This window comes from Felis catus, chromosome F2 (genome assembly GCF_018350175.1).
Source record: "Felis catus isolate Fca126 chromosome F2, F.catus_Fca126_mat1.0, whole genome shotgun sequence".
In the NCBI taxonomy this organism is placed as follows: Eukaryota; Metazoa; Chordata; class Mammalia; order Carnivora; family Felidae; genus Felis; species Felis catus.
In genome coordinates, this window is record NC_058385.1 from 7,213,432 (window position 1) to 7,240,149 (window position 26,718).

Genomic DNA, 26,718 nt, shown 5'->3' on the forward strand with positions numbered 1-26,718 from the left:
CTCTGTTCCCCTCCTCCACTTGTGCATGTGCGCTCTCTCTCTGTCTTTCAAAATAAATAAATTAACTTAAAAAAAAAAAAAAGAAACCGAAACAGGTAACATTACTACTATGGCCAGACTGAGAGTATGATTTCATCTAATGCTCAGTCATCCTACTGGAGGAACACCAGGAAGTAGCTTTCCTTTCGTATCACCAGCATCCACAAAGTATATGAGTCTTTGCTTTGGGGGCTCGTGGGAGTGTTCAGAACCATGAGACAGATATGTATCACTGCATGACACATGTTTGGGGGTATGTGTGTTTTTGAATTTCTGGGGAGAGTTTGTGGTGGCAAAGATAAATGTCACTTTAAAGTAGATGAACCAACATTGGAAATTTGTGTCTTCTCTAGATATCAACCGAGGGGATAGCTCATTTGTCAGTCACCTTCCATTTAGCTGTTGTGTCATACTCAAGTTGGATGGTGGTTTTCATGGTTCTCCCATTCCTCCCTCTCCAGTCTGTGTGAGCCCTGTCTCTTCCCCCTCTTTCCCAGTATGCTGCTTCTCTTGTCCCTGCACGTGAGCACATTTCCTCTGCAAGAGTGTAGCAGAATCTTGAATTTTTCTGCCCTACACTAAGTACTTACTGTTGTTTTCTTCTTGTTCTTCTTGTTTGTGCTGAGTGACTCATCTCTATGTGATGAGGCTGAGGGAACTGGAAGAAGTCCTGGGTATTCAGTTGAAAGAATTTGGTGAGCACAGGCAGACGGGCAGAAACTTGCAGATTAATATGTAGAAGTATTCTGTCACAGAGAAACTGTTGGCATGCTCATTCTTCCGATGAAGAAGCTGAATGTGAGCCTGGCTACACAAATTTCCCAGAGCCCAGCAGCTGGTGTCAGAGCCAAGAATCAGTCTAGGTCAGGTTACCTTCTAAGCCTTCCCCTTTTTTGGAAGGATTCATGATACCAAGATGGGAGAGCTGGAATGACTCCCATGAGGAGAACAGGGTCCATATACATAGAGGGGAGGTGGTTCCCAATGCAAAAATAAAGTTTCCTTCTTTAGCAATTTTCCTAGAACCCATCTTGTTGACAGCTTAGGTGAGTAAGTGAATCTAAAATTGTGTCCTTTCAGCCTGTGCTTTCTTTTCCCTTCCTGATAGACTTCTCAGGATAAAAAGCTAAGTTCAGAATTTCCTATGTACTTTAGAACTGAGGCAGGCAATCATGTGTTCGGGTTTCAAATCCAAGTATCCCTTCTTCTTAAAGATCTTTCCTAACTTGAAAAAAACAGAGGCATTTGTTTTGTTTGGCTTGGACAGAGCCAAAGTGGGGAACCCAGTGAGATATATTGACAAAGGTGAAGGAACATAATTGGTTTGATTACATGGAATTTGATGTTTAGAACATTAAAAGAAGAAATTCAGGCCATAATAGAGCATAACACAGAGATTCTCTAGGTGTTTTGGGAATGATACCTTGATTGCATGTCATTTGACCGGAGGTTTAAGGACCTTCCTCTTAGGTCATGTTCCTGTGAGACCACAAATGCCTGTGAAGCAGGAGGTAGATGGAAAAGAAACTAGTAAGGGGGAGGGGGTCTGGAAGGAAGAGCAGGGAGCAAAGCAGCCTTGGGGTCCACGATGGGGGTGAGGCACTGCTGGCCGTGTTATCAGGGTGCCGTCCCTTCTGCTAGGATCTAGTCCCTGCTCAGGGTGCCGTCCCTTCTGCTAGGATCTAGTCCCTGCTCAGGGTGCCGTCCCTTCTGCTAGGATCTAGTCTCTGCTCAGGGTGCATCTGTTTTGCTAGGATCTAGTCCCTGCTCAGGGTGCCATCTCTTCTGCTAGGCTCTAGTCCCTGCCCCCTGCCCCCAATCCCAGCAGTGGGCCAGGACCTCCAGAGACTGTCTCCTGCTGGAACAGCCAGCGCACCAGGAGGAACTAGGGGCTCAGACCACAGCTAGTTACCATCTCAAATGGAAGTATTTCAATGTTTAAAAAATGAGCATGGCTCTCCCAGTGTGTACCAGCTCAATCTCAAACACTGCTCGCCCACCACTACTAGCACACAAAGGGTGAGGTGTGTGTGATCCTTGAAGGCTGCAGAGGAAATCTCATTACTATTTTCTTTTTTTTAAACATTGGTAAAAGTCTCCAGTTAAGGTAAGATTTTGGAGTCTTCCTAACCTATGACAAACTTATAGATCTGTTACTTTTGTTCACTTGTCTCCTAAAATCAAAGCTCAAACATGTGGTAGAGGTCTTTACCTTCCTGGTGTTCCTGTAAGAAATTTCAAGCTTATTCTTGGAAAAATTACTGCATTGGAAAGTTATTGTTAAAAGATTTGAAATTAAAAAGAATTTTTTTTAATGTTTTATTTATTTTTGAGAGCAAGAGAGACAGAGCATGAGCGAGGGAGGGGCAGAGAGAGAGGGAGACACAGAATCTGAAGCAGGTTCCAGGCTCTGAGCTGTCAGCACAGAGCCTGATGCAGGGCTTGAACTCACAGACCGCAAGATCATGACCTGAGCCGAAGTTGGATGCTTAACCGACTGAGCCACCCAAGTGCCCCAAAAGATTTGAAATTTTAAAGAGACTTTCCATGAAGCCACAGGCTCCTGAATGCTATGTAAATTCTAGAAAAATGTGCCATTATTCTTGCCAAAGGTGAACTTCCTGATAATTGTAACAGGATCAGCAAGGAAAACAGAAAGGAGAAAGACTAATATTTTTGAGTGTCTCTTGTGTAGCAGAGGCTGGACTAACTCTCTTATATTTGTAATGACATCCTTTTACCCCTAAACTCATATAGCAAGACAAATAATAAGATAAGAAAACAACAATAGCAGGTCTTACCCCAAACTGATCCATGTAAATGAATGAATCACTCCCTTTAGGTAGTTACTAAAAGATTGGCCAGGATTGAAGAGTTTCTATTCTAAATTTAAGTCTTTTATCCATCAGTCACAGTCTAGATCAATCCTATTCTAGCTTTTCATTGGGATTGGCCCCTTGGCTATGGTCTCCCCCCACCAACACTGTCAGGGGACATCAAGGTTAGTGAGGGCTCCTCCTGTGTGCATCCCATGTGTCTATTTGTTTTGTGTATACCAGCCTCATGTAAACAACTGAAGGTTGGAGAACTCAGGTTACTATGTGATGGTGTTTACCATTTTTTATTTAAAAAAATTTTTTTTTTAACATTTATTTATTTTTGAGACAGAGAGAGACAGAGCATGAACGGGGGAGGGTCAGAGAGAGAGGGAGACACAGAATCTGAAACAGGCTCCAGGCTCTGAGCTGTCAGCACAGAGCCCGACGCGGGGCTCGAACTCATATACCGTGAGATCGTGACCTGAGCCGAAGTCAGACGCCCAACCGACTGAGCCACCCAGGCGCCCCTATGTGTTTACCATTTAAACAACATTGATATTTAAACTTTACTTTGGAACTTTTGTGGAGAAGAGCCTCCCCAGAACTTTCAGCATTTGTATTTTACTTTCTGCTGTTCCCATCATAGTGTTCTCTTTATAACTTATTTAGTGACTCATTGATGTGGTTGTCTGACTAAAATTCTTCATCTAAAATTTTGGTAAATAGATCTTTTTAGTCAAAATGGATAGCTTTTTTGCTCATAAGGTACTGTGTTAATGCATAAGAATCAGGCATATTATTTTTCACTTTTACTGTATCTGACCAGAAATCATTAGGCTGCAATGACATTACTCTTGAAAACAGAATGGTAATAATCATCTTAATTATTCTCCTTTGCATGTATTTAGAGGCTGTTGTAAGGCATGCTCACAGCCTCCAAAGGGGCTTAAAATGAACTCAAAGGTAAATGGTAACGCATACTCATATTATACCTTAAAAACCTAATAGTGCCTTGGTCCTAGTAGCTAGTCAACAAATGTTCATTGTATAAATGGAATTGAATAAGAGCATTAATGTTTCCAATGTATCTGCCTTTGTATATTTGAGAACATTTCTTTTTTTTCTTTTATTTTAGAGAGAGAGAGGTGGGGGGCATAGAGGGTCAGAGAGAATCTTAAGCAGGCTGCATGTTCAGTGCAGAGCCCAACACAAGGGTGGATCCCACGATCCTGGGATCAGGACCTGAGCCAAAATCCAGAGTTGGAAGCTCAACCGACTGAGCCACCCAGGCACCCCTGAAAACATTTCTCATAGGCAGACATACTTATCATCAAGTATGATGCTGATTCTATAATAAATGTTTCTGTTACTATGAAATTTTTATGCTGTAGGAATAAATCACCTGATGTGGTGAAGATTCAAGTTAGCAACAAACATGCATTTCACTAGGGACATTTGTAATGCTATTAATTTAAACAAGAAAACAAGCCTCAGGGGCGCCTGGCTGGCTCAGTTGGTTAAGCATCCTATCTCGGCTTAGGTCAGGATCTCATGGTTTGTGAGTTCGAACCCCGCATCGGGCTCTGTGCTGACAGCCCGGAGCCTGGAGCCTGTAGCCTGCTTCCGATTCTGTGTCTCTCTGTCTCTCTGCCCCTCCCCCGCTCACGCTCTATCTCTGTCTCTGTCTCTGTCTGTCTCTCTCTCTCTCTCTCAAAAGTAAATATTAAAAAAAATAAAGAAACAGAGAAGAAAACAAGCCTCAAAACATGGGTGGAATTCATCACCTAGAATCAGTGTAAAGGAAAAAGAGATGTTAAGAGTTGGAGGAAAAATAAACTAAACAGGATACAAACAAAAGACACGTACACACATGGATACACCCACACTAGGAGGATCCTTGTTCATGGGCAAGAATTTCGTTTGCAGAAACTGGGACAGATTCTCTCATGGCAAATTTATTTAATTTTGCCTCTTTCCTTTAGATGTACATAACTACAAAGTTAAAGATAATTCATATTTTTAAGAAGTGGTATAGATGTACAAATGGGCTGGGCTGGGTATACAATGCTAGAGCAGTGGATTGAAAAGTATAAAATTCAGTAAAAGACTTAGTTTTATGTAGATGATAATAGATCATATGATTTTAGTGAGTCTATGCCCCTAGAATATGAACTTAACAAGTGCTTCTCAGTTCTGGGATAGGTAGAGTGGGCGGAAGTTGGATATTTCCCTTTCCCCAGGTCATTAAGGGTCTGATAACACCCCAAAAGTTGAGGCTATAATTAAGTGGGTTTTTCCTGTGGGCAGTTCTTGTTAAGAAGAACAAAGTGGTATGTGTATTTAAAAATGGTTCGTTTTTCCCTCCCCCTGCCAGGAGCACAAGGGAATTCTTTGATATTCACTGTAGGACGCTGGTTGAGACCTTGGAGATAAAGTCACAAAGTGCAGGGGCCTGTTTCTGACTGGAATTCCTTGGAGTTTTAACTCTGAGACTTGTCCTCACTGAGGCTCGATTGAGCAATTCGTCAATTATAGTTCAAGTTTTCCTACCCAGGCAGGTTTCCTCATTAGTTCCTGCTTTGGAGTCTTGGCTCTGGTAAGCTGTGACTCCCTGTATTTGCCTGTCTGTCTCTCTACTCTTGGGGGCAGCAATTACCTGTATCCTCACTCCTCTGAGGGTTCTAAAAGGAGTTGGTGATTTTTCAATCTGTTTAGCTTTTAATTTGTTAAGACAGAGTAGTAACTTCTAAGCTTCTTACATGCAGAACTGGAAACTGGGAATTGAAGTTATGTTTTTACTTAATCAAAACATTTTGAAGAATTTTATTAAAATTGTAAGATTAGCTATTTTGTTTGAATTTTCCAGAAAACGATCTTACATTTTGCTGTTTATTATAGACCGTAGTCTATGCATTAGTTTTGATGTTTATAGCATGAAAGAGATTTCAAGAATACACAGAGGGGCTTGAGGACAGCAACAAAGATTTTCTTTCCCTCACAAGCAACAGACTTTAAGACAAGAATAAATTGTTGAGTGAGTCATCCTGGAAAAGAGAAAGATGATGAGAACCATTAATAATAGTACAATGTATAGAATGTATATTAATTTGTAGAATGTGGGCACCGTAAGGAAGAGATTCTTATTTGCTTCGTTTATTAAAATACCCCAAACTCTTCAACAAGGTTTGGCATTTGGTAGGTGCTCAGTAATGAATAAGAAGTTAAAATATCACTTGGGGCTGATGAGTAGGAAGTGTCCTTCTAGAAAGAAACCAGATAGAGGCAAAGGCACATCACATGCTGTTGCAGCGGCGGTCAGAGCATCAACACTCTAACAAGACTTTGTCCCGTTGGTATATGTTGTGGATACGTAGGAAGACACACAAAATACAACAGGACCCTTTTGCATCCAGAACCCACATAGTTTCTTTTATTTCCTATCTGCATTCCATTAATCCGTTTGTATTTGGGTTAGGGATAAAACAGAGATTTTTTTTTTTTCCTGCTCACTCTAATGAGATTATTTATTTATTTATTTATTTAAAAAATTCAAATCCAAGTTAGTTAACAGATAGTGTAGTAATGCTTTCAGGAATAGAATTTAGTGATTCATCACTTACATTTAACACCCCCTGCTCATCCCAACAAGTGTCCTCCTTAGTGCCCGTCACCCATTTAGCCCACCCCTGCACCCACTTCCCCTCCAGCAACCCTCAGTTTGTTCTCTGTATTTAGGAGTCTCTTATGGTTTGCCTCCCCATCTGTTTTTATCTTATTTTTCCTTCCCTTCTCGTATGGTCATCTATTTTGTTTCTTAAATTCCACATATGAGTGCAATTATATGATATCTGTTTTTCTCTGACTTATTTCGCTTAGCATAACACACTCTAGTTCCATACATGGTTGCAAATGGCAAGGTTTCATTCTTTTTGATTTCCAAGTAATACTCCGTATACTACATCTTCTTTATCGGTTCATCAGTTGATGGGCATTTGGGCTTTTTCCATAATTTGGCTATTGTCGCTAGTGCTGCTATAAACATTGGGGCCTGTGTGCCCCTGTGAATTAGCATTTTTGTGTCTTTTGAATAAATACCTAGTAGTGCACTTGCTGGGTTGTAGGGTAGTTCTATTTTTAGTTTTTTGAGGAACCTCCATACTGTTTTCCAGAGTGGCTGCACCAGTTTGCATTCCCACCAACTGTGAAAAAGTGTTTGCCCTTTTTCCACATCCTCATCAATGTATTTTGTTTCCTGAGTTGTTAATTTTAGCCATTCTGATAGGTGTGAGGTGGTATCTCAATGTGGTTTTGATTTGTATTTCCCTGATGATGGGTGACGTTGAACATCTTTTCATGTGTCTAAACAGATTTATTTATTTATTTATTTATTTATTTATTTATTTATTTATTTATTGTGTGTGAGAGACAGAGGGAGAGAGAATGCAAGTGAGCAAGGGGCAGGGAGAAAGAGAATCAGGGCTCACCTGAAGCGGGGCTCATGTTTTTACTGGAATTGGGGCTTGAACTCATGAACCCTGAGATCAGCCAACACACATACACACAAGCACACACGCACATACACACACACACACACACACACACTTTCAGAGACACTTTAAGAGACACTTCACTTATGAAGAACTGAAAGATCTCAATGGCCAAAGCTGGAACAGTTTGAGAAACAAAGGAGTGTGGGATTATATCCTAGAGTATACAGTAAATATTATGAGCCCATAGTAATATACATAAATGATTTAATAAATAAATAAATGAGGGAAAGAGACAAATCTCTTATGTAGAATTCCAGATAAGTTACATAAAATACTCTGCCTGCAAGGAGGTGAAGCACAATTCCTTCCCTTAAGTATGGGCTGCACACAGTGACTTCCTCCCAAGGAATAGAGTATGGGAAGGGCGGTGGTGGGGGGGTGGGGAGCAGGTGTAAAAACAGTGACTTTGCAGTAGAAAACCTGACCAGCACCTAGCCATGTGATCAAGGTCAACCTCAACAGAGATAACTCACGTTGGAAATTTGCACCCTTGATTTGATGTGATGAAAATGGCACCTTTTCCTGTGGTCTTCTTCCCAGTATCTCAAAACTCTAGTCTAAACATGAGGAAGACATCAGACGTATTCCAATAGTGAGGCATCCTACAAAATACCTGAACAGTATTCCTCAAAGCTGTCAAAGTCATCAAAAACAAGGAAAATATAAGAAACTCCCACAGCAAGAAAGGAGTCTAGAGACATGGTGACCAAATATAAATGTATCCTGGGTGGGATTCTGGACAGAAAAAGGATATTAGTTAAAAATTAAGGAAATATCAGTGAAGTGTTACTTAATAATGTATCAGCATTGGTTCATTAATTATAAGAAATGTGTCCTAGTAATGCAGTATGTTAATAGGAAAAAGTAGATTTAGATATATGGGGATCTCTGTACTGTCTCTCAATTTTTTCTGTAAATCTAAAACTGTTTTAAAATACAAAGTCTAGGGGCGCCTGGGTGGCGCAGTCGGTTAAGCGTCCGACTTCAGCCAGGTCACGATCTCGCGGTCCGGGAGTTCAAGCCCCACGTCGGGCTCTGGGCTGATGGCTCAGAGCCTGGAGCCTGTTTCTGATTCTGTGTCTCCCTCTCTCTCTGACCCTCCCCCGTTCATGCTCTGTCTCTCTCTGTCCGAAAAATAAATAAACGTTGAAAAAAAAATACAAAGTCTATTCTAAAGGGGAGCCTGGGTGGCTTAGTCAGTTAAACATCAGACCTTGGCTCAGGTCATGATCCTGTGGTTCATGAGTTCAAGTCCTGCTTTGGGCTTGCTGCTTTCATCGTGGAGCCACTTCAGATCCTCTGTCCCCTTCTCTCTCTCTGCCCCTATGCCACTCACTCTCTCCCCAAAATAGATAAACATTTTTTAAAAAGTCTATTCTAAAAGACAATAAAAGGGACCTCCAGGGGTGTGTACTTGAAGAGCAGGAGAGAATTGAGATTCTGTTTATCATTGCTAGAAAACTGCAGAGCGTGATGTAACTTATTGGGTAGATAATGAGTATTAGAGAGTCATTAAAGGGGCATTAAAGAAATTTCCTGAGGATAATTTGAGATGTGCCCATATCACTCCTCAGTGGCTGCCACAGTCTGAGATCAGGCTCGACTTTCTATGTTGCATACAAACTGATACTACCTTTCTGAATTCACCTTCCTCTCTCTTGCTCGAGAACATCAAGAAGTTGTTCATCTATACACCATACTGCTTTTGGCCTCTTAGCTTTGTTCATGTTGCCCTGCGCCTGAAATCCACTACCTACCACCCCTCACTTTCCTCCACTTAGCTTAGTTCTTATTTGACACTTAACTCGGCTTCACCTTTCTAGGAATCCCTTCCTGATTCTCCTCAGTTTAGTTCCTTTTCTTCTCCCTACACCCAAGGAGTCCATCTCTGTCCTGTTGGCCCTTATACATTTATTATTATTATTATTATTATTATTATTATTATTTGTATGTGTGGTCATGTGCTCTACTTGGCTATGAACAAATCAAAGCCAGAATTTTATTGTACCCATAACAAGAACAGAAGACAGAAGTTGCTTAAGCCATATTTATATCGTGAGAGAGAAATAGACCACAGGCAACTTGTTTCTCATCTAAAAGAAGTTCACATTTGAAGGTAGAGATCAGAATACAGTTATTGTTTACAAATAAAATAGTTGCATTACAAGTTTTGATTCATTTTCACAAAACTTATTTTCTAGAACTCCTAAATCTTATAAAAAAACTTTTTAAAGCACTAAATGGTGAAAAAGGTGAAATATTTTCTAATAGGACATGATACGTGCCTTTAAAAAGGTGAGAGATGATTTTGATGATCTGAAGGGTATGTAGATTATACCTAAGCACCTAATTCTTGAATGTTTTGCCATGTAGTCTTTGAGTAATTTATGTGAACTCTGTTTACTGGTAAAAACTCAATTCAGAAAATGTGGAATAGCACAGAAAATTGGTTTATGTTTAGGTGTAAATGGACTTACGGTGAAAATAGCCCTTTTTTTCATTATCTTAGAGTATTTTTCAGAAGGAAAGTTTCACATCTTAGTATTCTCTGTTTACCAATAGTTTAGTAACTCTGAAATGAAACACAGCATACAATGCACTCTCCTTCATTGAAGCTCCTTGGTTACTCGGAGCCTTTTGTCTAGGGCATACGCCCTTGCCTCAGCCAAACACACTGTCTCATTTCTGGATCTATGGAACAAGGTGAGGTGCGTAGCGCAGGATATGAGAAAGGTTCTGTATTCATCCCGAGGTTGGAAAATGAAGCAAAATTATATTCTTGTCAAATGACTGGTTTTAAATTCTGCCCTTTGGTAGTTGCTTACATTCATGAAATCGTGTTATATTGATCACAGGGTACAGGAGATACTGACTGTCATTTTAAAATTAAGAAGAACTTGGAAAATGCATCTGTAAGCCTGGAATCTACGAAAAGCCCGGGGTTATTTGTTGGACTTGAGTCAGACGGACAGGCAAAACCAGCTATTTATACCAAGAATGGGAATGTTTTCTTCTATCCACAAGTCGTCAAATGTACGTTTACTTTGAAATGTTTCCATTTTGGTTTGCTTTGTGATAGTTTCGTGTCTGATAATTTCATCACATTTTTACTAAGCAGATCTCTGCTAATTAGCCTTTTTGTAAGTTGCTGTTATTCTAGAAGCAGTGAAAAAAATGATGAAGATCACTTAACCCAAATTTTCAGATAGTTAATGTTAGATACAGAGTTTTTGCTATATTAAACTTCTTTGTAGTTTTAAAATTTGTTTGTACATTTGCACGTGTGTGTGTTTGTGTGTGTGTGTATGTGTATTTTGTTATTTAATGGTATCTCCATATGCACTGTGAGGAAATGGATCTGTTAGAAATATTCTCAGTTTCATTGCTATTAATTTTTAATGCTCACTGTATAAAATGAGATAGAAAAAAGATCATTACAAATGGGATTTGAATTAAAAATAGGATTTGGGGGAAAAAGTACAAGGATAGGACAGAAATGTGAATGTTTTGAAACTAGTTTCTCTCCTATCTAAGTTCAGATTCCCTAGCTAATTGAAGTGGGGATCTGAGGACTTTATTTAAACAGTTTAAGCTTAGAATGTATTTGCTGGAACACAAAGGCCAGTGAGGTAACTCCATTGTGTTCTTAAATTATCTGCAAATTTAGTTTGCTGTCTAATTTTTGCCTGATGTAGTCCCATGGACTTTGGCTTAATCTAGATGATTTTCTTAGTCAGTCTGACTCTTATTTAACTTCTCTTTGCTTCTCAAAGTCTACATGTGTATCTCCCTATAAGATACATTACCATATATGTGTCATATATGTGTTATGATTATATATATATATAAAATCTTCTTTATATATATCTTCTTATATATATATATATATATATATATATATATATATATATATATATATATATAATATCCTGTTGAAGATAGTTTAAGTAAGAACTTGACTTAACACGATGATATATCTGGCCCTGTTCTTTGTGCTGTCTGCGTCAATTCCTTCTCAGCCTTTAGTTGCCATATTTAAAGTTTTGCAAATTGTTGGACTAGTACACCTTAACTTACTGTCATCCGCATCGCCACTCCCTCCACCCTGTTTTTCCACAGACTGGCACAGAGTGGCACTCCTACTCAACAAAATGGGTTTGCCATCTGTCTCTGGCCCTCTGCAGGGAAACAGATGACTTGAGGGAAAATAGGAGCGTACAGGCTGGAGTGGAAGAAAAAGTAGTGTGAAACAGCTAGTAGGGGACACCGACCGTGCCGGAAGAGCACAGGAAGAAAGGGGGGAACAGTGAGGAAGAGACGAGAGGGCAGAGGTAGCAATAATTGGAAAAAAGATGAGTACGAGCACAAATAATTTGTGGCAACACATGAGAGAGAGAATTAAAGGCCGTGTCTCTCAACCTAAGATATTGGTACCGGTAGAAAAGAAGTCGTTCCTTTTTGCAGGCATTACAGCGTAGTTCTCTTACTAGAGCACGGATGATTTCTTCTCTCTGTTTACCAGCTGTATGCTCTTAGGTAAGCCGACTAACTTTAGGCAGCTGTGTCTGTGTAACTGGGACAACAGTAATACCTTCCCTGTCTGCCCAGTGAAGCTGGTGGGGTCAAGCAAGTAAATGCACAGGAAAGTCCTTGTTTCAGTAATAGTACCTAACATTTGTAGTCGGTTATTTTATGCCACACACTGAGAAACATGGGTTATATAGTTTAGTCTCACTTTGGAAAATAGATATATTATTTCTTGTGGTCTTTTGAAACTTCACTTTTATATTTGATAATGTGTTTGAAAACGCATTGATTGTAAATGAACTTTAAGAGCTTATAGCCAGTAGGGCTGACACTAATTCTTCTGATGCTACACTGATTAACCTGGTTGATAGACATCGGTAATCTGTTTATATAATTTCTTTTTCCCCTTTATTATTTTTATTATATGGATAATGCATGTAATTGTGGAAAATTTTGAAAATATACTCATGTAGAAATCTATCTGAGATAAAAACTATTTACATTTTTATGTATATTTTTTCATGATTTTTTTCTGTGAAAGTGTGTGTTGGATATGTTTACTTTCTCTAAGTATACTGAAAGTATATTTTTAGCAAGATATAGGGCTTCTGTCAATATATATATTATATATATATATAATATATATATATACGCTTCTGTATATATGTATATATATATATATATATAACAATTTTTTCTGCTTTTTTACTTAAAGATATCGTTGTCATCAATACTCAGATTTATACCATATTTTCAAGTGATTTTTATTAATGCCTTTACTACAAATTATTTAACCAGTCCTTTAATGTTGGATATTTTGTGGTTTAATTTTTTATTCTTATAAACAATGTTGGGATGATCATTCATGTACATACCTATTTTTGCACTGATCTGAAATTTTTTCTTAGCATAAATTACCAGAAGTGGAATTGTGCATTGAATTTCAGTGACAATAGACTTCTTTTAAATCTGAATGCCCCATGGTGACTCTAGCAGTCTCAGAAATGAGAAGCCTGTTTGGCTCTCATTAACCCTGTGGGGTATTGCCTACGGGCTCCTGTCTATCCTGGATATACCGAAGGGTTCCTCTTGCCCTACTTTGGGCTGTCACTTAGCAGCCTGAGATCTTACAAGTCATTCTTACTAGATGCAAATTCCTGTGATCAACAAGCTGTTCCTATCTGGATTCACCCGTGGAGAAAATCATGGAATTTTGTCTGTTAACTAGATTATGGAAGTTCTAAGTGAATGCTGGACTTTTATTGCAAGTACCTCTTCCACTTAAAAACAATGAATGGAGGATTTTCAAACATAGTGTAAAGTTATCGACTTCAGCTCTATCAAGATTGCTACCCCTGAAGGGCTTGTTCCGAGGATTCTGGATTTTCAAATTAAAAGGAAACTTAAAATTCTTTTTTTTTTCTAAATTTTTTTTAATGTTTATTTCTGACAGAGAGAGGGAGACAGAATGTGAGCAGGGGAGGGGAAGAGAGAGAGAGAGGGAGACACAGAATGGAAGCAGGCTTCAGGCTCTGAGCTGTCAGCACAGAGCCTGACGCGAGGCTCGAACCCACGAACTGTGAGATCATGACCTGAGCTGAAGTCGGACCTTAACTGACTGAGCCACCCAGGAGCCCCGGAAACTTACAATTCTTAGCCTCATACCTTCTCACTGATTATTTTCAATCTGTAAAAGTGACTGTAATACCACTTTGCATTGATGTGATGTTATAGCCCAGTACATTATGTATCACTCATTATGTATCTTGTCATTGTATGAGAATTCGAGAGCCAGGATAGAGACATGGACAAGTGAGGGGTAAGATTCTCTCTCTCAGAGATTCAGTAGGAAGAAGCAATTAATAGAATTAAAGGCAGAGAACCCATTTTGTAGGAAGTGGTATTAATATGTATGAAGACGTGTGTTGATATGGCCTTCAAGCAGGAATCCTTAGAACATTACTACAAGTTAGCTGACCTTTTGTGGCCTTGGCTAAAATCTTCAGGGTTCACGTTATCTTGAGGTAGTATGTTCTATATTCTGTATGTTACCTGTTAGTATTCACAGAATCTGGGAAAAAGTTGATACTGAAAGTTTGCCTAAGTAGTTCTCTCTCCCCACTGTTGTAGATGCCCAGATTGACCAAGAAATTCTCATTGATCCAGGGAATCTCATCACCAGTATCATAAATTGTCAACATTTGTATAGAAGTAGACTATTCCCAGAAATGCTAACCCTAATGATATTATTTCTGTGAATGGGATTAGTTTCTTTATTAGTCTTTCTGTTGCTTCATTATTAGTGTATAAGAATGCAACTGATTTCTGTACATTGATTTTGTATCCTGCAACTTTGCTGAATTCCTGTATCAGTTCTAGCAGACTTTTGGTGGAGTCTGTCGGCTTTTCCATGTATAATATCATGTCATCTGCAAAAAGTGAAAGCTTGACTTCATCTTTGCCAATTTTGATGCCTTTGATTTCCTTTTGTTGTCTGATTGCTGATGCTGAACTTCCAACACTATGTTAAACAACAGCAGTGAGAGTGGACATCCCTGTCGTGTTCCTGATCTCAAGGGGAAAGCTCTCAGTTTTTCCCCATTGAGGATGATACTAGCTCTGGGCTTTTCATAAATGGCTTTTATGATGTTTAAGTATGTTCCTTCTATTCCGACTTTCTCGAGGGTTTTTATTAAGAAAGGATGCTGAATTTTGTCAAATGCTTTTTCTGCATAGATTTACAGGATCATATGGTTCTTATCTTTTCTTTTATTAATGTGATGTATCACGTTGATTGATTTGCGAATGTTGAACCAGCCCTGCATCCCAGGAATGAATCCCACTTGATCATGGTGAATAGTTTTTTTTATAAGCTGTTGAATTCAATTTGCTAGTATCTTATTGAGAATTTTAGCATCCATATTCATCAGGGATATTGGACTGTAGTTCTCTTTTTTTACTGGGTCTCTGTCTGGTTTAGGAATCAAAGTAATACTGGCTTCATAGAATGAGTCTGGAAGTTTTCCTTCCCATTCTATTTTTTGGAATAGCTTGAGAAGGATAGGTATTATCTCTGCTTTAAATGTCTGGTAGAATTCCCCAGGGAAGCCATCTGGTCCTGGACTCTTATTTGTTGGGAGATTTTTGATAACTGATTCCATTTCTTCGCTGGTTATGGGTCTGTTCAAGCTTTCTATTTCCTCCTGATTGAGTTTTGGAAATGTGTGGGTGCTTAGGAATTTGTCCATTTCTTCCAGGTTGTCCAGATTGTTGGCATATAATTTTTCATAGTATTCCCTGATAGTTGCTTGTATCTCTGAGGGATTGGTTGTAATCATTCCATTTTCATTCATGATTTTATCTATTTGGGTCATCTCCCTTTTCTTTTTGAGAAGTCTGGCTAGAGGTTTATCAATTTTGTTTGTTTTTTCAAAAAATCGACTCGGTTTCATTGATCTACTCTACAGTTTTTTTAGATTCTATATTGTTTATTTCTGCTCTAATCTTTATTATTTCTCTTCTTCTGCTGGGTTTGGGGTGTCTTTTCTGCTCTGCTTCTATTTCCTTTAGGTGTGCTGTTAGATTTTGTATTTGGGAATTTTCTTGTTTCTTGAGATAGGCCTGGATTGCAATGTATTTTCCTCTCAGGACTGCCTTCGCTGCATCCCAAAGCGTTTGGATTGTTGTATTTTCATTTTTGTTTGTTTCCATATATTTTTTAATTTCTTCTCTAATTGCCTGGTTGACCCATTCATTCTTTAGTAGGGTGTTCTTTAACCTCCATGCTTTTGGAGTTTTTCCAGACTTTTTCCTGTGGTTGATTTCAAGCTTCATAGCATTGTGGTCTGAAAGTATGCATGGTATGATCTCAATTCTTGTTTACTTATGAAGGGCTGTTTTGTGACCCAGTATATGATCTATCTTGGAGAATGTTCCATGTGCACTCGAGAAGAAAGTATATTCTGTTGCTTTGGGATGCAGAGTTCTAAATATATCTGTCAAATCCATCTGATCCAATGTATCATTCAGGGCCCTTGTTTCTTTATTGACCATGTGTCTAGATGATCTATCCATTGTTGTAAGTGGGGTATTAAAGTCACCTGCAATTACCACATTCTTGTCAATAAGGTTGCTTATGTTTGTGAGTAATTGTTTTATATTTTGGGGGGCTCCCGTATTCGGCGCATAGACATTTACAATTGCTAGTTCTTCTTGATGGATAGACCCTGTAATTATTATATAATGCCCTTCTTTATCTCTTGTTACAGCCTTTAATTTAAAGTCTAGTTTGTCTGATATAAGTATGGCTACTCCAGCTTTCTTTTGACTTCCAGTGGCATGATAAATAGTTCTCTATCCCCTCACTTTCAATCTGAAAGTGTCCTCAGGTCTAAAATGAGTCTCTTGTAGACAGCAAATAGATGGGTCTTGTTTTTTTATCCATTCTGATACCCTATGTCTTTTGGTTGGCGCATTTAGTCCATTTACATTCAATGTTATTATAGAAAGATATGGGTTTAGAGTCATTGTGATGTCTGTAGGTTTCATGCTTGTAGCGATGTCTCTGGTACTTTGTCTCACAGGATCCCCCTTAGGATCTCTTGTAGGGCTGGTTTAGTGGTGATGAATTCCTTCAGTTTTTGTTTGTTTGGGAAGACCTTTATCTCTCCTTCTATTCTAAATGACAGATTTGCTGGATAGAGGATTCTCAGCTGCGTATTTTTTCTATTCATCACATTGAAGATTTCCTGCCATTCCTTTCTGGCCTGCCAAGTTTCAGTAGAGAGATCCGTCACTAGTCTTATTGGTCTCCCTTTATGTGTTAGAGCACGTTTATCCCTCGCTGCTTTCAGAATTTTCTCTTTATCCTTGTATTTTGCCAGTTTCACTATGATATGTTGTGCAGAAGATCGATTCAAGTTATGTCTGAAGGGAGTTCTCTGTGCCTCTTGGATTTCAATGCCTTTTTCCTTCCCCAGATCAGGGAAGTTCTCAGCTATTATTTCTTCAAGTACACCTTCAGCACCTTTCCCTCTCTCTTCCTCATCTGGAATACCAATTATGTGTAGATTATTTCTCTTTAGTGCATCACTTAGTTCTCTAATTTTCTCCTCATACTCTTGGATTTTTTTATCTCTCTTATTCTCAGCTTCTTCTTTTTCCATAATTTTATCTTCTAGTTCACCTATTCTCTCCTCTGCCTCTTCAATCCGAGCTGTCGTCGTTTCCATTTTGTTTTGCATTTCATTTAAAGCGCTTTTCAGCTCCTCGTGACTGTTCCTTAGTCCCTTGATCTCTGTAGCAAGAGATTCTCTGCTGTCCTCTATACTGTTTTCAAGCCCAGCGATTAATTTTATGACTATTATTCTAAATTCGCTTTCTGTTATATTATTTAAATCCTTTTTGATCAGCTCATTAGCTGTTGTTATTTCCTGGAGATTCTTCTGAGGGGAATTCTTCCGCTTGGTCATTTTGGATAGTCCCTGGTGTAGTGAGGACCTGCAGGGCACTTCCCCTGTGCTGTGGTGTATAACTGGAGTTGGTGGGCGGGGCCGCAGTCCGACCTGATGTCTGCCCCCAGCCCACCGCTGGGGCCACAGTCAGACCGGTGTGTGCCTTCTCTTCCCCTCTCCTAGGGGCGGGATTCACTGTGGGGTGGCGTGGCCCGTCTGGGCTACTTGCACACTGCCAGGCTTGTGGTGCTGGGGATCTGGCGTATTAGTTGGGGTGGATCGGCAAGGTGCACGGGGGGGCGGGAGGGGCAGGCTCAGCTCGCTTTTCCTTCGGAGATCCGCTTCGGGAGGGGCCCCTCTTCCGTGGGCCTTTTGTCTACACTTGGCTCCTGAGAATCCGTTCTGCTAGTCTCCTGGCGATTTTCTGGGTTATTTAGGCAGGTGTGGGTGGAATCTAAGTGATCTGCAGGACGCGGTGAGCCCAGAGTCTTCCTACCCCGCCATCTTCCCAGAAGCCAACCATGATATTATTTCTGAATATACTGAGGCAACTTCCTGTGTTAATGCTGGTTATATTGCTTTGGAAATTTTATTGAAGCATCATGAATCCTAGGAATTCTGAGGAAAGGTATGGAAGCACTAACATTTATTCAAAATGCCTTTCTAGTAATACTTCCTCGTTTTCATAAGACAAGAACCACAGTGTTGAAGAAATCCATGTGTGTACCACTTGCCTTTTGGCTTCCACGTCAAGTTTGTATTTTCCCCACCCAGGACTATAATGAAAAATGTAGCTGCAGAATTCATTGCAACAGTTCCTTTGCAGGATTTATTTGGACTCTAATTAATCGTTAGATTATGCACATTTTAACAAAAGAAAGCACAAAGAATGGCTGCTATACAAAGGCTCATGTTTGCTATACTTGTATGTACCATTGAAAAATCTGTTTTGTGGGCTATTTGTCTTTACTTTTACCCACGTTTTCCCTTACTTTTCTGGGTGGTACTGAATTTGCTGCCATATCAGATAAACAAAGGTATAACAAAAAATTTAGAGAACAGTGTGAGATAATAGAAAATATATTGGTCTCTGCCACTCCCCCCCCCCCCCCACTCTGGTTCCTGCACAGAACTCCTAGAACCCTTGTAAATTCTGAAGTCCTGAGAGCACTAAGAGTGTCTTTTGTTCTAATGAGGCAACTCTGGGTGGGTCCCTGGATGGCTCCTGGGTGGTCACCAGAAAGAGCCTGTCAGGATTAGAATCTTTGGTGTTTTTAACTTCATTTCCCCATTCCTCAGAGACAGGAGAGGAGCTAGAAATGGAGTTAATAATTGATCATGCCTATATGAGAAAGCCTCCCTAAAATCCCAATAGTATGGGGTTTGGGGAGCTTCCAGGTTAATGAACGCATGTATGTACGGGGAGGGTGAGGCACCCCACTCAGTGGGGACAGAAGCTCCTGCACTCTGGGCCCTCCCAGACATTGCCCTATATATCTTTTCATCTGGCTTAACCTCTGTTTTGTCATATGTAAATAAGAATAAAAACATTGAGTTACAGTAAGAACTTTTAGTGTGAGTCTGTGAACCTTTTGAAATTGAGTAAACATATTTTGAGTAAATAATTTGTAGACAAATACACACAAGTGTGCATTTAAGGTGGGAACAAGCTCATTCATGACCTTTAGGTTTTCAGAGGGAACCATGACTCAAAAAGTGTTAAGCAACTCTCTTAGAGAGTTTTTTAAAATTTTTAAATATTTATTTATTTTTGAGAGAGAAAACAAGCGAGGGTGGGGAGGGGGCAGAGAGAGAGAGAGAGAGAGAGAGAGAGAGAGAGAGAGAGACAGATGGACACATAATCTGAAGCAGGCTTCAGGATCCGATAGCTATCCGAGCTATCAGCACAGAGCCCGAGGCCAGGCTCAAACTCACAAACCACGAGGTGATGACCTGAAGTCTGGATGCTTTACCGACTGAGACACCCAGGTGCTCCTTAGAGTTTTGTGGTGAGCAGCAGAATATTTACTTAAAAGTAATATATTCTAACTAGAATATATATATTTCACAGAATCTGGGATTCATATATCCCATATATGATAGATTGAGCCTGCTGTATACCAAGCATAACAACAAATACCCCTTAAAACTGTTGAGTCTTGTTTGTATTTCAGTACAGATATAGAGAAGCCCAGCTCCATGCCTTTTTTTTTTAAAACATTAACGTTTCTTCATAGAAGGTAGAGTTGAAATTTTCAGGTACTCCTAGCAATCAGGGACTTGTACAGGGGAAGAGATCATTTTAGGAAGATCATAGTAAGGTTACATTTCAGGAGACTTATGTGAAGACCTTCCTGTGGGGAAGGTACCTGTTGTCCCCAAGCATGTACCCCTGAATGCTGGGCCCTGGCCTCCTTAGAAGCCCGTGTACTTGAAGGATGTGTATTTATATACTGGTTGGTCTGGCAGGGCTCACAATCATATGGAGGTCATTGCTCTGCCCTACGATGACGCTCTTGTTGACTGGTTCACCTACCAAACAGCTAGAGGTTTGAAAGTAAAGCAGGGTAGGGAGGCTCACAGGCTCTGAGATGCACTACCAGTTGTTCACAGCCCGGTTAGGCCTCTTGCTAGCTGGGCGCTCTCCTAGCACTTGTACCAAACGTCCATTCTCTGTAAAATAGGGATGAGGAGTGCCTCACAGTGCTGGTGTGTGGATTACATGAGTTAACATCTGTAGGATGCTTATCATCGTGCCTGGTACTCAGTAAGCACTATACAAGTGTTTGTGGTTATGATGATGATGATTTTTTTTCATGTTTATTTTTGAAGGAGAGAGAGAGAGAGATAGAGCACAAGCAGGGGAGGGACAGAGAAGAGGGAGACACAGGATCCGAAGCAGGCTCTAGGCTCTGAGCTGTCAGCACAGAGCCCGACGTGGGGCTCGAAGCCATGAACCGTGAGATGATGATCTGAGCTGAAGGTGGCGCTTAACCGGCTGAGCCACCGAGGCGCCCCTGTGGTTATGATTATAAAGAAAGGAAGAGCTTCTCATGGTGAATTGTTCTCAGCCATATTTTCTTAACAGTTTTTCTTTAAGAACGGTTTAAGGTTTACAGAAAAATTGTGGGTAAGGTATAGAGATTTTCCATATACTTCCTGCCTACCACGTGCATAGCCTCCCCCATCAACATTCTCCACCAGATGGTATGTTTATTACAACTGATGAACCCACATTAGCACATCATAATTACTTAGAGTTCATAGTTAACATTTTGGTTCCCTCTTGGTATTGTACATTCTCTGGGTTTGGACAAATGTATAATGACATATATCCATCAATATAATATCTAAAGAATATTTTCAATGACTTACAAATCCTTACATTAGTTGATTTTTGTTTCTTTTTTTTTAAGGTTTCCACAATTATTTATATAGTTCCATAAAATGTAGTTGCAGCTTTTATAGGTATTAATGGAGCTTTTTTTTTAATATGAAATTTATTGTCAAATTGGTTTCCATACAACACCCAGTGCTCATCCCAAAAGGTGCCCTCCTTAATACCCATCATCCACCCTCACCTCCCTCCCACCCCCCATCAACCCTCAGTTTGTTTTCAGTTTTTAAGAGTCTCTTATGCTTTAGCTGTCTCCCTCTCTAACTTCTTTTTTTTCCCTTCCCCTCCCCCATGGTCTTCTGTTAAGTTTCTCTCAGGATCCACATAAGAGTGAAAACATATGGTATCTGTCTTTCACATTAGTTGATTTTTGAATGTTGAACCAGTCTTGCATACCTGGGATAGATCCCACTTGGACTTGTTGTATTAATCCTTTTTTTATAAATTGTTGGATTCAATTTGCTAATATTTTGTTGAGGATTTTTTCATCTATGTTAATCAGAAGTATTGGTCTGTAGTTTTGTCTTGTGATGTCTTTGTTTGGTTTTTGGTATTAGGGCAATCCTGACCTCGTAGAATGAGTTAGGAAATATTTCCTTTTTTTTCTATCCACTGTAAGAGATTGTAGAGAATTGGTGTAATTTTTCCTTTAAAATTTTTGGTGTAAAATTCACCAGTGAATTTGTTTGAGCCAGATGTTTTCTGTTTTAGAAGATTATTAAATATTGATTTAGTCTCTTTAATAGATTTAAGACCATCCATTTTTTCTATTTCTTCTTGTGTGAGTTCTGGCAAATTGTCAGATTTCCAGGAATTATTCCATTTCATCTAGGTTATCAAACTTGAGATCATAGAATTGTTGATAGTATTCTTTTATAACCTTTTAATGTCCATAGGATCTGTAGTGATGTCATCTGTTTCATTTCTAATGTTAGTAATTTGTGTTCTTTCATCTTTTTTTTTTTTCTTAGTCTGACAAGAGACTTACTAATTTTATTGATCATTTCAAAGAATCAGAGTTTGGTACATTGATTTTCTCTATTGATGTCCTGTTTTCAGTTTCATTAGTTTCTGATCTGATTCATCATGGTGTATTTTTTATAACTTAGAGTTGATGGATTCTTGGGGAGTTATCTTCTCATTCCCTCATGTAATCACTTAGGACAAATCATATAACTTCTCTGTAACTTGGTTTCTTTGTCTACAATTTGGTTAGAATTTGGTTTAATTAATGGTGTCTTGAGGATTTATAATAAAAAGTCATTGTTCCTACTGCCATTTAGTTGACATAGTTGGCTTGTGCAGCAAAACATATTTATTCTCTTGATCATGAATTTACATTCACAGTACTATGAACTCTATACATAGGAGAAAGTATGAAGAGATTTGATTTCATATGCTTACATAGTTATTACACTGAGCCCATGGAGAAGGTTCTCAATGGATTATTTGGAAGTGTGTTCAATCCCATTGTTCCAGACAATAAACCCCATGCTTATAATTCCATATAATAACAACACAGTGTTCTTGGAGTTTCTTAGGGAATGTTGGATCAGTATAACTTGTGACTTTCTATTAGCTAACTTCCTTTCCTTTCCTTTCCTTTCCTTTCCTTTCCTTTCCTTTCCTTTCCTTTCCTTTCCTTTCCTTCCCTTCCCTTCCCTTCCCTTCCCTTTCCTTTCCTTTCCTTTCCTTTCCTTTCCTTCCCTTTCCCTTTCCCTTTTTCTTTCTTTCTTTCTTTCTTTCTTTCTTTCTTTCTTTCTTTCTTTCTTTCTTTCTTTCTTTCTTTCTTTCTTTCTTTCTTTCTTTCCTTCCTTCCTTCCTTCCTTCCTTCCTTCCTTCCTTCCTTCCTTCCTTCCTTCCTTCCTTCTTTCCTGAGCATGCCAGTGGGGGGAGAGGGGCAGAGGGAGAAAGAGAGAGAATCTTAAGCAGGCTCCATGCTCAGCGTGGGATCAGCTTGATCCAACAACCCAGGGGTCATGACCTGTGCTGAAATCAAGACACAGATACTCAGCTGACTGGGGCACCCAGGCACCCCTCCATTAACCTTAATACACTGTTTCTTTTTTCGAGCACTTAAGTAACAGTGAACTGGGTATATTCCAGTTTTATAAGTATCATAACTGAGACTTAAATTATGCCTAGGGTTGCCACTTCTTACTCAAATTCCAGTCTGGTTTGATGGTATTAGCCACCTTCTGTATTCAAACCATGAGGCTTGGGTATCAGTAACTTGAAAAAAAATTCAGGACTGAAGATATGGTTCAGATGTTAATTTTTTATTATAATATGAGGAATCTTCAAGTCTTATGGAAGTTTTTATTAGAGTATGTTTGGAAAATTCATTTTCACTTCATACTAATCTTCTAAGATCATTCAAGTTTCAGAATACAAGTGAATTCTGTCATATACCTGATCATCAGATTCTGAATGTGTACATTATGATCTTATGTAGAAGAATATGGCAAAAACATATTTCATATAATAAAATATATTTTATAGATTTAAATATATATGCCATAACAGCATGACACATTGCTATTGTGTTTTAGTGTATTTTGCCTTTTTTGTTTTATTTATTTATTTAAACAAATTTTAAGGTTTATTTATTTTTGAGAGAGAGAAAGAGAGAGACAGACCATGAGCTGGGGAAAGGCAGAGAGAGAGAGAGAGGGGGAGACACGGAATCCAAAGCAGGCTTCGGACTCTGAGCTGTCAGCACAGAGGCCGATGCGGGGCTGGAACTCATGAACCGCGAGATTGTGACCTGAGCTGAAGTAGGACACTTAACCAGCTGAGCCACCCAGGTACCCCTATTTTGCCTTTTTTAAATAGCTGGTATTCAGTGAACCAAAATGTTTTTACTAGTTCACTTTTTGTAGTTAGAGCCTTTCTGTCTGGTTGATCTTGATGCTACCAAACTGTTGGGTATACTGAGATGCTATCTGAAGTGAGCAAATTATTCAGTCAATCCCAGCTATCAATAATACATACCTTCTGGTACGACTGCCAGCTAGACAGTCCTGTTTCTTTCACCTTTATCACAGGTTTGATTTTATGTTTGGTAAATTTCCACACTCCTGTTGAAATCGTGAACGTGAGACAGAGAGAGCACACCGGTAAGAGTTACCGCAATTCAGAGTAGGCTGTGAATCCGCTGGATGGCTGTTTGGTACCTGGGTTTTGGACCTCCAGCTGTGATCCACGTGGCCCCAAGGCAAGATGGGCAGTGTTCTGTACAGAAGGACAGGACCATCCTAGATGACCTATCTGGAAAATGTCATCTAGATCCTAGGTTTCCTACTATTAAGACAACTGTTGTGTTTATAAAAATTTGACATTCGTTTTGAGGATGAGGTAGAATCTTGAAAAGCCAGTGTGGGAGAATAGAGGTAAGAAATGCTTATTCCTGTTTCAGAGTCTGCTTAGGCTCACTGTTGTACAGCCCTTTCTGTGCGAGGCACCTGTGCACATGTTGTACATTACAGCACTCGGCAATATATAGCAGAGGTCATTGTTCATGTGTTCTCCTCCTGGGCTGTGACCTCATCAATGTCAAAGCCGCGTGTTATGCATTGATTTATTCTTATGCTTATGGCAGTGACTGGGAGAGAGTTTATTTTCTCTTTGTAAATCTTGGATTTCTACATTATTTGTAAATAATGTAGTCCCTTAATTATGGGTCCCTTAATGGACCATAAGAAAATGGATGCTATGTATATTATATTTAGGAATCTTTTTTATTTCTTTTCTGTAAGTGTCCATTTACCCTCAGTGGATATATTTCTAGTTATTTCTGATCTTCTTTTTAATATTTCAAAGTTCCTTTGTTAGCATCAATCTCCAGTGTCTAAGCATTGCATTGTAAATAAACCATATGGAAAACCTTATGTTTTCCAGAGTTTGGTGTTTGAAAGATGATTATTGCCTGAAATTATATCATATGATATCAAATAATTATAAGGTTATTTATGACAATATAATCACGGGCAATTCTTCAGATACCACTGTTGTGTAGTCAGTGCCATGACTCCATGTGTTTTAGTGTTGCTGATTTCTGTTAACTGTACTTATGAGAGCATTGCGCCTTCTCATGCTAGCATATGTCTTACGGGTCATCTTAAATTGTTGGCTGTAATTGTGGTATTAAGAAGTAGCTGCTATTATTTATTAATGTGTAGAATCAGACATCTGTATAATTTTTTGTTGCTGATGAGGTCTCATCTATGGCTGATGGCCTAAAAATGAAACACAAACAACTCAAACTTTGAAATCCTAAACACAAATAGCACTTAGGAACATATGCTATAAAATTGGAGTTATTATTCAGGTAGACTAGAGATACCTATTCCTGAACAAAATACCAGAACACTTGCTTCTAAATAAAAGGCAGAAAAATAGCTAATGTTTTCTTCATTTATATGTGTGTGTGCATATATTTATATATACGTATGTACATATATACATATATATTTATTTGATATATTTCTATGATTTTCATATTTTAGTAAGGTAACAGGAAGTATTGTTTGAATCCTGTTTTAGTCAGTTACCCCTTCTGAGGAAGGCAAAGTACCAAATTGTCAAAGGAGTTTCTGTTTAGAATCCATAAGAAAAACATCTTGAATAAGTTATTTGATTCATACTGTGGTGTTAAATTATTGCTCGGATTTACAAATCAGTGAATAAATTTTATAGGAATACCATTCATGCACAGCCTGCTGCTGCTAAGAATAAAAAGTCATTTTCTGGTAAGTATGTAATGCAGAGTGAAAAGATTTGACTAGGCATTGAAATGGAGACAATAGCAAAACTGAAACTTGCATAGCTGAACATATGGTGAGTTTTCTGAGAAAAAACAAGTGATTTTGAGAGGATGGCATCTTTTAAAATCTTAATTTCAGTTGGCAGAGAAAACCCAATGGGTATGTCAGCAACACCCAGCCAAGAGGAGGAAAAGATCCATGAGACAAAAAATCGGCAAGAAACACCAGCAGCATTTGAGGCCAAGTGTTCCTTACTTTCTTCAACTGCAAGTAAGCAACAGCTTTCTCCCCCTTCTTTTGGGTTGTTTGTCTGCACTGCTTCTTTGTGGCCACCTCAGGCAGAGCATCATGTTACTTTTAAAATATAGGTTACATTATTGCACATGAACTTGCTTTTGAGCTGTTATCTTGCTTTTTTTATGTTTTGGTTTTATATTGCAAAGAATACATATATGTGAAAATGTGTTCATTTCTTTATCTTGAATTTAATATTCATAACAATGACTTGGTAAGAAGAAATTATTAAATTATGACATGGTACTGGGCTATCACATACCAACTATTTTATGCATATATTTTATGAATAATGGCAAATGCTCACCAAAGTCTAAGTAACAATAAAAAATAATCTCTTCTGTTTCACTGATAAAGAAACTGAGGCATGAATAAAGTACTGTAGGTCTCAGAGTTTTGAATTTTTAGTTTCTTTCTTGCCCTTAAATGTATTACTTTCTCTCTGATTGGGAAGTATAATGAATGATATCTGACAAATTCTGTGCATCAGAAGCTAGTAATCTTTGGGTAAAATGAAATACTGGACTGATGTCTCTGGCCCTTTTTTTTTTTTTTAATCCCATCTTGAGAGTCAGATAAATTGCAGTGTTACCTTTTAAAAAGCGCTTTTTGAAAATTAGTAATTGGGTGTGCTCTCTTTTCTTTCAGAGAGTAACAGAAAATAGATGTCTCTTGCTGACAACCTTATGATGCTATCACATCAAGCAGAGGGAAGAGAAATTAGCCTTTCGATTCTTGCTGTTGGAACAGGCCCAGTTTTATATTTCCGTGTCGTATCATGAATCCCTGGAACAGTGTGACAAATCTCACACTGCATGAGAAACATGTGCTTAGTTAAAATTTTTCACAGAAGGAAAACTCAATCTTGTGTCA

At 38.8% G+C, this 26,718-nt stretch overlaps 1 protein-coding gene across 1 annotated transcript in view; it reads left to right on the top strand.

Annotated features, from left to right (window-relative positions):
• Positions 1-26,718, top strand: part of RP1 (RP1 axonemal microtubule associated) — a 261,683-nt gene that overhangs the window by 133,254 nt on the left and 101,711 nt on the right. Inside the window, 2 exon segments of the mRNA XM_045049704.1 lie at positions 10,264-10,441; positions 25,690-25,821. Of these exon segments, the coding sequence (XP_044905639.1) occupies positions 10,264-10,441; positions 25,690-25,821 (310 nt within the window).